The 15,526-nt window shown below is 40.3% G+C and overlaps 1 protein-coding gene across 2 annotated transcripts in view; it reads right to left on the bottom strand.

Moving 5' to 3' along the window:
- Positions 1–15,526, bottom strand: part of ZDHHC17 (zinc finger DHHC-type palmitoyltransferase 17) — a 134,956-nt gene that overhangs the window by 17,218 nt on the left and 102,212 nt on the right. For both annotated transcript variants that reach the window (XM_038756256.1, XM_038756257.1), the window contains exons 10-12: positions 15,125–15,225; positions 2,694–2,818; positions 692–754 (exon numbers count right to left, since the gene is read on the bottom strand). In XM_038756256.1, the coding sequence (XP_038612184.1) occupies positions 692–754; positions 2,694–2,818; positions 15,125–15,225 (289 nt within the window). The remainder of the gene's footprint in view (positions 1–691; positions 755–2,693; positions 2,819–15,124; positions 15,226–15,526) is intronic.

The raw sequence follows: 15,526 nt of genomic DNA, 5'->3' as shown, positions 1-15,526 counted from the left end.
GTTAACATGAGGACAGGATGAAACAAAAACTAAGCTAAAAAAGGACTCAATTTTCATTATAGTCATTACAAATTGGTGCTCGAGATTTCATGATAAAATTCTGTTTTACTAACTGTGCTGAAAAGAGGAGGGAAATTATTATCTTGCTGCATACTAGCTTACATTTGGTAGGAACATGCATTTGATTTGGGGGTATTTTAAAGTTTCGGTAGAACAACACATGTTAGTTTTTGCAAAACCTGCATTCCCTGTTCATACTGATACTACAACAGTAAGAATAGTGAGAACAAATTTTTTTCAGAAAAACACGAATCAATGACAGGATCGCAAAGTCCCTTCAATAAATACCTATGCACAATAATAACAGTTTTACTCATTCCTTCTGGAAGAATTTAAAATTACATTAAATAACTTTCCTAAGCTAATTCTTGGTTTAGAAGAAGAAAACACTACAAGTGATAGCATATTGAGGTAAAATACATAAAACAATTTGATACAAGGTCTAAATCAAATGCGACTGGAGAAAATTCCACTGAATTTACTTTTTTAAATCACTCAAGAGGTTATATTACAACATTCCTTAGTTTAAAAATTTCAAAAGCTATAGAACACATCTCATTAAAAGAATTGTAAAAGCAACAGTTATGCATTTACTGTTTATATGGAAAGTAGAGAAAAATAGGAATACTACCAAACAGGTACTGCAGAATATACTGAGGTCCAGGCTTCCTGTCTCTGCAAGTTCAACTATCGTCTTTGGAAAGAAAAAGAATTACCTTAATTAATTGTCTCAGAAAAACAGCTGTTTTCTATCTGATAATGATGGTTCACCCACCTAAGTGCCAGATCATTTGAATTTGCCTTTATCAAGTGGAGACTTTATTGTACTGTAAAAAAAGTTCCTGCTCAAAATGAGTTGGATTCTTTGTTCTACCAACCTCTCTACTCTTCAGTTAGCATGTGAAGAGAGGTATTTCTTTGGCCTACAAATTACATGATACTTAAAAATTTCACATCCCCAAGGCATTATCATTAAAGAGCTAATCCCCCCGCCCTACCTCCTTCCCCTCCCCACAGCACCTGTATATACGCTGTACTGATTCATTACTCTATTTATTTTACTTGTACATATTTACTATTCTATTTATTTTGTTAATGATCTGCATCTAGCTTTATTTCTATTTATTCTGATGACTTGACACCTGTCCACATGTTTTGTTTTATTGTCTGTCTCCTCCTTCTAGCTTGTGAGCCCGTTGTTGGGTAGGGACTGTTTCTATATGTTGCCAACTTGTACTTCCCAAGCACTTAGTACAGTGCTCTGCACACAGTAAGCGCTCAATAAATATGATTGAATGAATGAATAATTTGTTCACTGGAGAACTCAGAAAGCCACAGTAAATGTAGTTTCTAAGCAACATTAGAGTTGGGCCAGCTGTAGCCATGCACCTTAAATTCAACATCTAACATACCCAAAACATTTTCATCGGCCCTTTACAAATATCCCAGAGACAATGCAAATAATCTAAGTAGGATCAGCAAGCGGCTCTAAAAACTAGCACCAGAAATCTATATCATATTTTCTGGTAACAAGTCCAGAAAAATGTTGTGGTCAGTGTATCCGAGGCTAGCATGCATCGCTCTGCCGGTTTTTCCAAAAGGACAAAGCCAAAAGAGAATGTTCCCTGAAGTTAGGGAGTCTACCAGCTGTACCCTGTTCTCTTCTGACTGATTGATCATGCCTGAAAGACTCAATTTAAATTTGAAAACTGGGGCCATTTACTTTAACTGGAAAGAGGCTTCCCCAACAGGGCCGTCATTTCTATTCCTCATTCATCTGGGCCACCTGAAAGCTACTCGGGCTCTCTTCTCTCACACAGAAGAACACTCCACAATAAACTACCTGCATCTTCAGCTGACCTCTTGCTTATGGTCTCCCCACTAGCCCAAAACTCCTTCCCCCCTTCAAATCCGACAGACCACAGCTCTTCCCACCCTCACAAATCTTCTGAAACCATCTCCTCCTTCTCCACGCTTATATGCCCTCAACTCTCACTTCAGCACCTGACACCATGCCACCTAAACTCTTAGGTAGTTGCAAATTCCTGAAGCACTTCAGTTCATCTTACCCTCTAATCTCAAATAACTATCCCCTTTTCTTTTCTTCGTTCCAAAATGTTGAGTGTCTGTCTTTCCTGCTGGACTGTAAATTTGTTGAGGACAGGCATCCTGGCTACTCATTCTAATGTTCTCTCCCAAGTGCTTAGTACAGTTTTCTGCACACAGGAGGCACTCAATAAATGGTACTGATTGACTGATAGTTAATTTAGAGGTCACAAGAATAAACTGTGCCAAGAATTTGGTAGTAGCTTTTATTCTTGTTCTGAAAGTACCAATGGATGCCCCCTGATCCTAGTATTTGATATTTTCACCATAACTCTGCCTTGCCCACTTATAGACTATATGTCTTAGGGGACACAAAGTTCACCCATTTTTATATCACAAACAACTTGACGAATTTAGTTGCCAGCACATGACTAGACTGTAAACTCGTTGCAGGCAGGGAATGTGTTTACCAACTCTGTAGTACTGTACTCTCTCAAGCGCTTAGTACCGTGCTCCAAACACAGTAAAGTGCTCAATAAATATCACTAATTGATTGATGACATCATCTTATAGAATATTTCACTTACCTTTTTCTTTTGCTCTTCTGTAGCCTTGATAATTCCTGGATCAGATTTCCAGGATTTTCCAAAATTGTAGAAAAGTGCAACACTGTTAGCAAGGAATGGAAGATGAATGAATAGAAAATTAAGATGTGTGTAAAGTTAAGGAATATAAGGAAATTGAAAAAGAAAATAGAATTAATGCTTTTTTCTTTTTGAAACTCATTCAATCTGGCAAGAAACCCAGGAAAACCCAAAACAGTGCTTGAACTATATTAACCATCAACATGAAATTAGTAAAGAATTAAATGTTTTAATTTTAATAACTGCCTCAAAAATGAAAACAAGACCATTTTCCTTCCTGCCACACAAATATGTTTTCCATACTATTATACTAAGAACATAACTATAATAAGAAAATACAGTTTTCTTGTACAACTTGAATCCCCTACATTTCTAAAATAATTAAGAATATTACAAATTTGGGATCTGCTGAAGCATTTCTAAGCTGTTCTGATCCTTTTCAGCAAACTGGAAGGAAGCTGTTTAATGAATGAGCTAATGAGATTCTATTCATTTTTGACAGAACTATCATTTCAAGCTATCGTGCAGTAACAGGTCGCAGGAGAGATCTGCACAGGCAATTTTTACATGTAGACAATAAAAATTCTAATGAGACATATATATGGAGGAGGGCTTTCATTCTTTCATTCATTCATTCAATCACATTTATGGAGTCCTTACTGTATGCAGAGCACCATACTATGTGCTCAGGAGAGTACAATACAACAATAGATAAATTCCCTGCCCTCAACGAGCTTACAGTCTAGAGGGACTATCTAGTGCTTTCAAAAAAAAAAAAAAAAACAAGATGAAAAAGTCATTTGTGGATTCATCCATTATGTGATGAATGCCTATGGAAATATTCATTCATTCACTCAATCATATTCCTTGAGTGCTTACTCGGTGCAGAGCACTGTACTAAGCACTTGGGAAGTATCTTCCCTACCTTCTTACACTTCCCAAGTCTTTCCCACTTTGACTCATTTCTTTTGTCCCCAATTTCTCAAACTCAAAATGGACCCAGAGCTTTCTAGCTGCTTGTACACACACCCCACTAAAATTATTTAAGAAGCAAAAATGTTAAACTATAGTTACGTTCAGAGGACCAGAATTCCATGTACTACGTCCATGGATTTGGTGTCTCACAGTGTAATTTTCATGACGTAACAAGGGAAGAAAAGCTGGGTATATGAGAACGAGTGTTTTGCCTAGTCTCCGATCTCAAGACCGATTTACAATTATTGAGGTGACAGGTTCTACCTCTGCTTTAATATGTGCATTTATAAATAGCAAGAGCAGCATGGTCTAGTAGAAAAAGCAGAGGCCTGGGATTCAGAGGACCTGGGTCCTAATCCCGGCTTTGCCACTAGTCTGCTCTGGAACCCTAGGTAAATTGTTTCTGTTGGCCTCAGTTACCTCATCTGTAAAATGGGGATTAAGACTACGACCCCTATGTGGGACAGGGGCTGTGTCCAACCTGATTACCTTGTCTCTCTTCTTATGCAAGCACATAAGCACTTAACAAATCCCATAACGACCAAACCAAATCAGCTCTTTTACCTTGCATCCTTACAATACCTTCTGAGATAGTTCAGCATTTTCACCTCCTTTTTGCCACATACAGAAACTGGGTCACAAATATCAAATGTCAGAGTGAAGCTTAATTGCAAATTAGCGACAGAATGTGATTCTGAATTAGATCTCATGGAATTTTGTGCAGAAATCCCCCGCTTGGACATCCACATGGCCATTTTTCTTTTTCTGTGAGAGCTAATCACAATCTTGGAAAGATCCAGTGCTCGGTATAGTGCCTGGCACATAGTAAGTGCTCAACAAATACCATCGTTATTACTGTTATCCCTTCTGGAGCGGAACTACAACACCAAGTTGATTAGATGGAAGATCTGAGGGCAGAGATAATGTCCAACAACTGAACTGCACCCTCTCAAAGGCTCAGTACAGGGCTCTGCACACAGTAAGCACTCAATCAGTTAATCAATGGCAGAGCACTGTACTAAGCACTTGGGAAAGTACCATATAATAGAGTTGGTAGATGCAATCCCTGCTCACAAGGAGCTTACTGTCTACAATCTACTCAATAAATATCCACTGATTTGTAGATTGATTTTAAATAGGTTGCATGGGCTAAAAGCCTAGCTACAATACTACTCATCGACTTCTTTCCTTTTAGACATACCTTCTCTTCCATAAACGAGCCAACCTTCAGCAACCTGCCATAAGGGATTTCAGTGTTTCATTGTGTTTGTCAGGATTATCCTGTCCTGCTCTTTCTCTCTCGGGTCGGGAACCTACTACGGCAAAGAGGGTGGCGAGTCAGCCAATTGACTGGGTGGAAAAATGCCCTGTGAGCTCATTGTGGGCAGTGATTGTACTTTCCCAAGTGCTTAGTACAGTGCTCTGCACACAATAAGTATTTAATAAATAAGATTGAATGAATGCATCAACTGGTCCTGCCAAGTTCCTCGCAAGGAATTTCTGATTCCACATTCTTTGTTAAATCAATTAATCAATTAGTGGTACTTACTGTGTGCATAGCCCTGGTCTAAGTGCTTGGGAGAATACAATATAATGGAGTTAGCACTTTCCCAGCCCACAATGAGCTTACAGACTAGAGGGTGAGAATTGTTAAAGAAACAGTTTAAACCAGTGAGTCATAGAGAATGACAGAATCTGTGGACAACCCTGGGGGAGGGGTATTGAGTCCCTGTCTGAGGGAGAGGACAAACAGCTTGCAATGGTGGTAAACTAGTAAAGACTTAGGGGCGAACGATCTTTGTGGCCCTAAAATGACTATCCCAGGAGACCTTTCGTTAGGCTGCTTCTGACCTGGTCTCAGGGTCGCCTGGTGCCATTTTGGCAGCATCCAGGTGACCAGGATGGTGGCAGTGACGGTGGGAATGAGCAGTGGGAGAGACCAACCTTCCATTCTCTCCAATACCCTGGGGGCCTTTCATAGCTCCAGCTTAGGCTCTGGGGCTCCTAGCTCTATTATTGGGCATTTTTCCACCCAGTCAATTGGCTGGCTCGCCACCCTCTTTCTTGTAGGAGATTCCTAGCTGAAGGAGAAAAGGCAGGACAGGATAATCCCGGGGAACATGATAAAACACTGAAATCCCTTATGGCAGGTCGCTGAAGGTCGGCTGGTTTATGGGGGAGAAGATAAGTCTAAAAGGACAGTAATGCTCCTTGTTTCTGGACCAAACCACGGTTCAGTTGACCTAGTAGCATTTTGCCTCCACCAGAGAGAGGACAGAATGCTTGAAGGAACCAAGTGATCGCTGCTCTCCTGGAGAGATTCTAATGTGGACAGGAATCTTGGGGGCAGAGAGACCCTGGCTGTCACTGGGTAAAGCAGTTTCCCCGTCTAAGTAGGGGAAAAGTAGCATGGCCTAGTGGCAAGAGCTCAGGCCTGGGTGTCAGAGAATCTGGAGTCTAATCCCAGGTCAACCACTTACGTGCTGTATGGCCTTGGGAAAGGTCTGTCATCTGAAAATTACTCTCCTGACCTTCAAAGCCTGAAGGCACATCTCCTCCAAGAGGCCTTTTCTGACTAAACCCACCTTTCCTCTTCTCCCACTCTCTATTGCATCGCTCTAGCTTGCTCTCTTTATTCTTCCTCGCTACCAGCCCCACACCACTTATGTACGTTATCTGTAATTTATTTGTTCATATTAGTGTCTGTCTCCCCCTCTAGATGGTAAGCTTGTTGTGGGCAGGGAATATGTCTGTTTATTGTTATACTGTACTCTCCCAAGCACTTAGTATAGTGTTCTGAACACAGTAAGCGCTCAATAAACACAACTGAATGAGTGAAAGCCACTTAAACTTCTCTGTGCCTAACTCAGTTTGCTCATCTGTAAAACGGAGACTCAATACATATTTTCCCTCCTTCTTAAACTGTGGGATAGAGACTGCATCTGACCTGATTACCTTACATCTAAACAGAGCTTAGTGCATTGCTTGGAATAATGTAACTGCTTAAAACATATCTTAACTATTCCACTGTGGATACTGTCGACTGAGACAGGAAGAAATTGGGCTAAGCATCATGATACCAAAGTTGGAGTCCCAGCTCTGCCACTGTACTACTGTAACCTCGAACAAATCACTTAATCTCTCTGGGCCTCAGTTTCCTCTTCTGAAAACTGGCAATCAGAAAACATCACAATCGAGTCCCAGCTCTGCCACTGACCTACTGGGTGTCCCTGCATAAACCACTTAGATCCCTGGGCCTCAGTTTCCTCCTCTGTAAAATGGGGATAAGATTATATAACCTTGAGCATTCATTAAAAAAGGTAGATAGCCCGTTCTCCCTTTAGCCTCCTCAGTTCCAGGCATTCAAAAACAAACAACAAAACCTACAGCAAAAAGCATTTCTATCTATTCGCAAATGGCAAAAGGTATTCTGAGCACTAACAGATGGGAACAGAGCCTAGGAACTGAGGAAAACTGCTGCACTCATGCTGAGTTTGACTTTGTCCAAGACGGTTACAATGACATTAATTTTTAGGTCTGTTAAATATCCTTCTCCACAGGCTCTCTGAATTCCTTGTCATATCATTTCACAGACACCTAATTTTAACTAATCAAATTCAGGGGCACTTTGCTTTTATTATTTTTTTTGTGTGCTAACTGCATTAGGAAATTAACTGCTGCAAAACAAAAACAAATACATTTGTATTTGAAAATTCCTAAAGTAGACATCTGCTCCAAATAGAAAAGATTCAACTGAAATGGTTAAAGGATTCAATCCAAACTGCCAAACGTCATGTCTAGACAGCTAAATAAAGAGAAGAGAAAACATACTTTTTCTGTTAGTAAAATAGCTCCGTGGCTTTAAGTGTTTTTTAGCTTTATATTTGCCTACCAACGTATATTGTGCTAAAATCTACATTTAGATCACCCAAACACCCTCAATTAGGTAACAAAAGTGAAGCTCTTCTGAACTATGGCAAAATTTAAAAGTTGAAGCCACGTTTAGGGAACAGCCTTAGGTAAAAAAAATAATTTTTAAATTGTGGCATTTGTTAACTGCCTACTACGAACTAAGTCCTATATGAGGTGATGGGGTAGATATTTGAATTGGGTTGGAGCAGCCTCTTTGAGGAAAGGGATCTTGTCTACCAACTCTATTGTAACGTACTCTCCCAAGTGCTTAGTAACAGTGCTCTGCACACAGTAAGCACTCGACGAATAGCACTAATTAGATGACTGATGTACCTAAAAACAGTATTGCAAGTTCCATGGTTTAGAGGAAAGAGCAGACTGCTGAGAGTCAAGACACCTGGGTTCTAGTCTCAGCTCTGTGACCTTCAGGAAGTCACAACCTCAAGGTGCTTCAGTTTCTTCATCTGCCTCTCTCTACCAGCACTTAGAAAACAGTGCTTGGCACATAGTAAGCGCTCAACAAATACCATTATTATTATTATTACCTCACAGGGATGCTGAAAGAATAAAATGAGAGCGTGAAAGTGCTTAGACACCACTTGAAAACCAGGTGAATAGCACACACTGTGGAATTAAGGGAAGCAGTATGGCCTAGTGGAAAGAGCATGTGCCTAGGAGTCAGAGGACTTGGGTTCTAATCCTGTCTATGCCACTTGCCTGCTGTGTGTGACCTTGGACAAGTCACTTCACTTCTCCGGGCCTCAGTTTCCTCAATCGTAAAATGGGAATTCAATGCTTGTTCTCCCTCCTAGACTGTGAGCCCGATGTGGGACTGGATCCAACCTGATTAACCTGTATCTACCTCAGCTCTTAGAGCAAGAACTATGTAGCCTTAATAATTAATACAGAATATGACACACCAGATTAAATCTCAAGAATAAATACATTTTAATCAATCAATCAATCATATTTATTGAGCGCTTACTGTGTGCAGAGCACTGTACTAAGTGCTTGGGAAGTACAAGTTGGCAACATATAGAGATGAGTCCGTACCCAACAGTGGGCTCACAGTCTAAAAGACTGCATTAGGCTTGCATGGACAATTTGCTCTTTGTACAGATTCTCTGGATGACACAAAATATGTGTCAATTTTTGTGTGGTACCCAAGAGAGTACATTTTAGTACCTTTTGATGATGAGTTTCAGAGAAATATCTAACTCTTTCTGTCCGCAGTACAAAACACAATGAGCTCTATGCTCCATTGGAGAAATGAATTTCCCAGAGAAAAACTTCCCCTTTAACTCACTTGCAACTCAACCTAAATCTGCTAGGTGCAAAGTCCGAATCAGCCCTGACTCTTGGCATTCTCTTGATAAGTGCTGGTTGGACCAGCTGGACTTGTAAAGGAAAAAAAAGAGTCCATGTGATCATAGTTTGAGCTGATTTTCAGGCGAAATATGGGCCTACAATGAGGGGTACTGCATACGCAGCTGTTTGAGTGCTTCTGGACTCAATGTGACCACTTACATACTGTTACATACAGCTTTGCTGTGTACATAGTGCTAAAAGAAATCATTTTTTTATCCGAGCACTCTTGAAGTATTTTATACTATTTTGTACTATTACTCTATTTATTTATTTATTTTACTTGTACATGTCTATTCTATTTATTTTATTTTGTTAATATGTTTGGTTTTGTTCTCTGTCTCCCCCTTCTAGACTGTGAGCCCACTGTTGGGTAGGGACCGTCACTATATGTTGCCAATTTGTACTTCCCAAGCGCTTAGTACAGTGCTCTGCACACAGTAAGCGCTCAATAAATACGACTGATTGATTGATTGATTCTGGAAATGATACCATCAGTGGACGCAAGGCCTTTGAGTTTAAACCAGGCCAACTGTAGGGCAGTACTAAAGCTGCCTGGATGTCTTGGATGTCTAGGGGACATGAGTCAGCTTGCCCTACCCCAAATCCAGTCTGCTTTCCAGAGCCGGCCCGTTGATTAGTCCAAATCAAGTCCCGGCAGTGATCCGCCAAGTGACGGCAGAAGCCTAAATGAGTCAGCCTCTTTTGTTCTGGATGTATGACATCCCTCGAAGAGAACAGCAAAAAAACACAGAGACTCATTTTTAAAGAAACGGGATTTCTGGCAAAAAGAAGACCTCGAGAAAGACAGGACTTACCTGCAATTCGATGCTGAACTTCTGTTTACGGTACCTTCAGGGACGGATGATCTAACTGTCCATCTATCATCTTGCTTCCATCGTCTTGATATTTATCAATTAAAATACACTGCTTTTTTATTTTTTGTAGGCAAGGTGATTTAAGAAACCAGCATAAACTTACTCTGGTTTCTATAATTCACTTGGTTTTCATTCTTTAATCTTTAACTACATGAAGACTATAAATCAGAGTGGCTTAATATAAGCAGTACAAAAAAAGTGGCTAAAGTGGTAAATGAAAATGGATAATACTTGGTTATGAAATTAAAAAAAACAAATAAAAGAGAAATAAGTTTTGTTTCCACAGTTCTCTCAGTGATGTACAAGACGGAGAGAATCCAATTCAGTTGTTCTAGATTTCTGGAAGTTCCCTTATTTATTCATTCAATCATATTTATTGAGCGCTTACTGTGTTCAGAGCACTGTACTAAGCACTTGGGAAGTACAAGTCGGCAACATCTTTTCCAAAGTACAGAAACTTAGACTGTGAGCCCCATGCGGGACAGGGACTATGACCAGTCTAATTCACTTGTATCTATCCCAGCACTTAGAACAGTGTTTGACACATATTAAGAGCTTAACAAATACTATAAAAAAAAACCAAATCGGTAATAATAACTTTATAATTTACACAGTCCCTATGTTTCGTATCTGCAGTTGGGTTCTAACTTTTCTTCTAATTTTGGTGTAAAAGATCAAGGCTGAATGATGACATTTTCTGCAATAACATTTTCAAAGTAAATATACAGGGTAATTTAAATAAATTCCCAATGTCTCAAATTGTGGTTCTGATTCCGTGGATTTCCCCTATTTAACTGTCCAAAATAATGAATACACCTAAGATTTACTGAGCTATAATTCCTCTTCTTAAAATAAAACCAAATACTTTTTAAACCACAGACACCACCAAATGAAGTCTCTAGGAATCTGGCAACTGAAATAATTCATTTCTCATTTTGAAAACACTGAAAGCAAATGAAAACAAGCTCCTACGCAGGAATATCAGATTTTTCAGAACAACCTGAAAATCCACATTATTAATGGTTCAACTTTTTAAAAATGGACCCTAGTATTTCACTTTGCTGACATACATCGGTTATTTATTTCCCATGCAAAGTATCTTGAGACACACAGAGCCAAGTTTTAGGTTATATATTAAATATAACTTGCTAATACAGTAAGCAGACTTCAAATGAAGAAAAGAGATACAAATAATCGAAATATGAATCTCTTGGACTTAAGCTACCCAAACAGGCACAATCTTAGAACATACATTACATGAAGTAATTCTTAAAATTAAAAGGTACCTCCACTTTTCAATCCTCAGTTATTCAAAGGCTAGTTACCTAAGCTCCTGGCTTCCCCTCTTCAATTATTTTTCTAAAATGTCCATTTGGCACAAAGTTCTTCCCTACTCAAAACTCTCAATGGCTCTCCATCATCTTTAGAATAAAATGAAAGCTCCTTATTATTATTGTTTCAAAATCCTCTATAAATGGGCCTCCTGAAATCTAGTTGCTCATTTACCTCTGCTATACCCCATGCTGGGACACATGGTAGGTCTATTCTTTCCAAGCATATCTTGTAACCGTCCTTCGTTCTCAACTCTCCCCCACACCCCGTCTGCTGATACCCTCTTCCCCTTAGCCGTGTCCAACCGTATCCCCTCCCTCACCTCTTTCAAAACTCTTCTAAAAAGTCACTTCTCCCATGAGACTTCCCTGATTAATCCCTCAACCACCTCAGGACACCACTCCATTAGGTCCTGTCGAATGACTTTAAGTACTTCTCTATTTACTGACTGATTTGGTCTCAGTAATGACACTCAGGACCAATAGCATTCCAATGCCTTGGATAAAATAAAAGCTTTTTCCTTTCACTTATGGATTTCATTCATTTTATTTACCAGTGCATATCGCATTTGGTTCTGCAGGTTGCTCCTTTTGCATGGTTGACTGAACAGCGTTTCACAAATAGAGCACACTAAATCATTCTAAGGAATGGATTAGAGAACATCTTTCTCAAATATAAAACTCTAAATCCAATTTAGGTGAGGGTGAGTAATGAAATGTGGCTGGTATACTAAATTCACGTTGGAAGCTTATAACACATTTCAAATAGATGAGGTAATGAAAAATAAGAAGATCTGTTTGATTCTTACTGGGCCCTTACTAAACGTTCTAGTAAGATCATTTTGATGCCAAATGCACTCTCAATGAGCAGTTTCTATTTCCAACTACACTAATGGTCAGAAGGAGGTTGAAAAATCTGCTCTATGAATTTCACCCGATATCACTTTACTCATACCATAAAGAACTGTTCTTGGTTGAAAAGTAATCATTTAAAGCTGTTCAAATATAGGAATTTTTGCCCTAGCTCCGTTCTCTGCCTCAAATTTCAAAAACAGAATCACCATGTTAATTTCTTTCGCCAATAAAACCGCAGGGCAATTTGCCTAAAAGAACACTCTAAAATAACTTAAAATAACTACTGGGGAAGCCAAATGCAATCGATTAAAATGAGATTGTGTAAGTATGGATAGATTTCTCGACAATAGAATACCTTTCAAAGTATACCTTAAGTCAGCACGGTACAACCACAGTTCTGAGGGTTGCAAGCCCACAGGCTCTCTGTGGTTACTCGCAAACCCCCAAGGTTGTCCGCTTCGTCCGAGCCCAAAGGATCCTTTTCTTTCTACCCCGCTGCACCCAGCAGCATGCCAAGGACGGGAGAGAAACCCGCTCGCTCCAAGGAGCTCGTTTTCCACGTTTGCATTTTAAAATGAGGCTGGAGTCCGGCATCCGAAGCCACATTCTTAAAGTGGTATCTGGAGGCTGCATGCCCGGTGCCTCTGGATGGGGCAAGGGCAGGGAGTGGGTGGAGTTAGGCTCCGGCAGGCACTGGTGTAGCCATGACAGAGCTCCTTCCCTCTGCCCACGGCAACCAATAATATCTGCAGGCTGAACCACCCAGAGGCTTTACGAGGCAGTTTCAAAGGGTTATAGGGAACTAATAAAACTCCAGTTTCATTATCATATATTACTGTTCCTAGAAGCAGCGTGGCTCAGTGGAAAGAGCATGGGCTTTGGAATCAGAGGTCGTGGGTTCAAATCCCGGCTCCGCCACTTGTCAGCTGTGTGACTTTGGGCAAGTCACTTAACTTCTCTGGGCCTCAGTTCCCTCTTCTGTAAAATGGGGATGAAGACTGTGAGCCCCACGTGGGACAACCTGATTACCTTGTATCTACCCCAGCGCTTAGAACAGTGCTTTGCACATAGTAAGCGCTTAATACCAACATTATTATTATTATTATTATTATGAGATTTCTTCCTTTAAGAACTTAAAGACTACATTATTCTACTGGATTGAGTGTTGGAAGTTTTGAAGAAAACAGTGGTGCTATTAAAAAAAAAAAGACAAAGAAACCCACTTCCCTCCCTGACAGCCATCTTGAACTACTCATTCTGCTATGGTTCCTTCCCCTCTGCTTTCAAACATGCCCACATATCCCCATTCCTAAAAAAAAAAAATAAAAATCACGCCTCCCTTAACTCCACTGCACCCCATCTCTCTCCTACCATTTCTTTCTAAAGTCTTCAAACATAGTTTTACACCCACCTCCTCCACTTCTTCTCCTCCAGTTCTGTCCTTGAGCCTCTGCAATCTCCTTCTTGCTCAATTCAAAAGACTCCCTTCTAGACTTCTCAGAAGCCTTAGACACTGTGGAGGCCACCCCCTTCTGGAAATACCACTAATCTTCATTGGCACTGCCCTCTTGGTTCTCTTATCTCTCTGGCTCCTCCTTCTTGGTCTCTCATGCTGGTTCCTCTTCTGCCTTCCACACCCTAACTGGGGCGTAAAGGGGGTCGGGAGAGACGGATGTCTTTCACAGCTCAGTTCTGGGTCCTCTTCTATTTTCCATTTACACCCTCTCGTTTGGAGAACTCATTCACTCCCATGGCTTCAACTACCAACTCTATGCATATGACTTCCACATCTACCTCTCCAACCCTGACCTCTCCCCTTCTCTGCAATCACACCTTTCCTCCCATCTTCAGGACACCTCTACTTGGGTGTGCTGCCAACACCTCAAACTTAATATGAGCAAAACCAAACTCTTCCTCTTCCCACCCAAACCTGCTCCTGCCCCGCCAGACTTTCCCATCACCACCCTCCTCCTGTCTCACAAGTCCGCAACCTTGACATAATCTCTCCCCTTCAACCCACATATTCATTTGGTCACCATATCCTGTCGGTTCTATCAATACAGCATCTCCAAGATCCACCCCTTCCTCAGCTTCCATCAGCTTGTTAATGGGGTTTTTCTTTGGTTTGTAAGCTACCACCGTCAAGCTTCAATGACCTTCTCAGTCTTTGTTTTTTTCCAGTGAAGAGTCCCAATCTTTTTGATCTAGTCCCATCAGGAACCCTTCCCATCCCTCATTTTGGTAGCCTTCATCTGTAGCTACACTGGCTCTGTTATGTTCTTCCTGCGATATGGCGACCAGAATTGTATGCGGTGTTTCAAGTGCTCGAGTATCTCGGCTTTATCGAGAGGCAAAGCTATGCTTTTTGTTTTGGTTTCTAGCCCCTTCCTAATGCTATCCAGCATTTCTTTAGCCTTTTCTGCCCTTCTCATTGGCCCAGAGATTTGAGAGAAAGTCAACAATGACTCCAGCATCTCTTTCCCGAGCATGTTAGCTCACACTCATCACCATGTAGGAGTAATCTGAATGTGTCTTCCCTGGGCAAATTACTTTATGCTCACTCACAACCAAGTTCATCTGATATTTTTCACCCTATTCGACTTTATGAAGTATTCCTAACGTTTATTCCCCTAGAAATGCTGGCCATCCAATGAACACCAACACCGGTGTCATTAATGTGATGCCAATGTAATGGCAGAACTAATATTTATTGAGCGTTTACCTAGTTCTCGGGAGAAAGGACAGTGTTGAGTTTATAGAATATTTTGGGCATTATTAACAAGCTTAATGTAATTCCTTACAGAGGTCCTATCATGTTTAACAAAATCACACCTTTCAAAACATATTCCTGATTATCTTGTATTTCTCCCAGTGCTTGGGACACACTCAATGTTTAATACATACCATTAATGTTAAATAATATCGTTCCATGTTAATATGAGCATTGCCCTGGAAAATTATAATTTTCTTCAGGAATTACTTAGAGATTATAACCTTAATAAACAACAAACATGGAAAAAGTCAGAGGAAATTCACAATACCATAAAACAAAGGATATCATTCCAAAACCAGAAGAACCACGTCACATACATCCAGAATTTGGTAGCTAAATATATTCCAAGTGGCAGTGCACTGTGCATTGAATGATCAAAAAATGATCTGTAAAACAAAATTGCAGATAATTTAAACTCATTATACAAATAGATAGTATCTGACTTACATACCAGAATTATGTTTAGAGCGACTACTAACTGTTTCTGTTTGAATATACATTTTGTTGTAGTTTTCGAGCTACGTGCCAAACAATACTCCCAGTTGCTACTCTGTTGAAAAAGGCCCTAACACATCCCCTTGTCCTTTCCACAGGATCTGATCGAGAACCCAAGGAGAGAAAACATGACGACTCTTGGGCCAGTCTGGGACCAGGAAGACGTTCTGTGAGTCACAATGGAATGAATCT

The sequence above is a fragment of the Tachyglossus aculeatus genome, chromosome 14, assembly GCF_015852505.1.
Source record: "Tachyglossus aculeatus isolate mTacAcu1 chromosome 14, mTacAcu1.pri, whole genome shotgun sequence".
In the NCBI taxonomy this organism is placed as follows: domain Eukaryota; kingdom Metazoa; phylum Chordata; class Mammalia; order Monotremata; family Tachyglossidae; genus Tachyglossus; species Tachyglossus aculeatus.
Note: the sequence above shows the minus strand (reverse complement) of the source record. Positions and strands in the feature narration are given on the sequence as shown.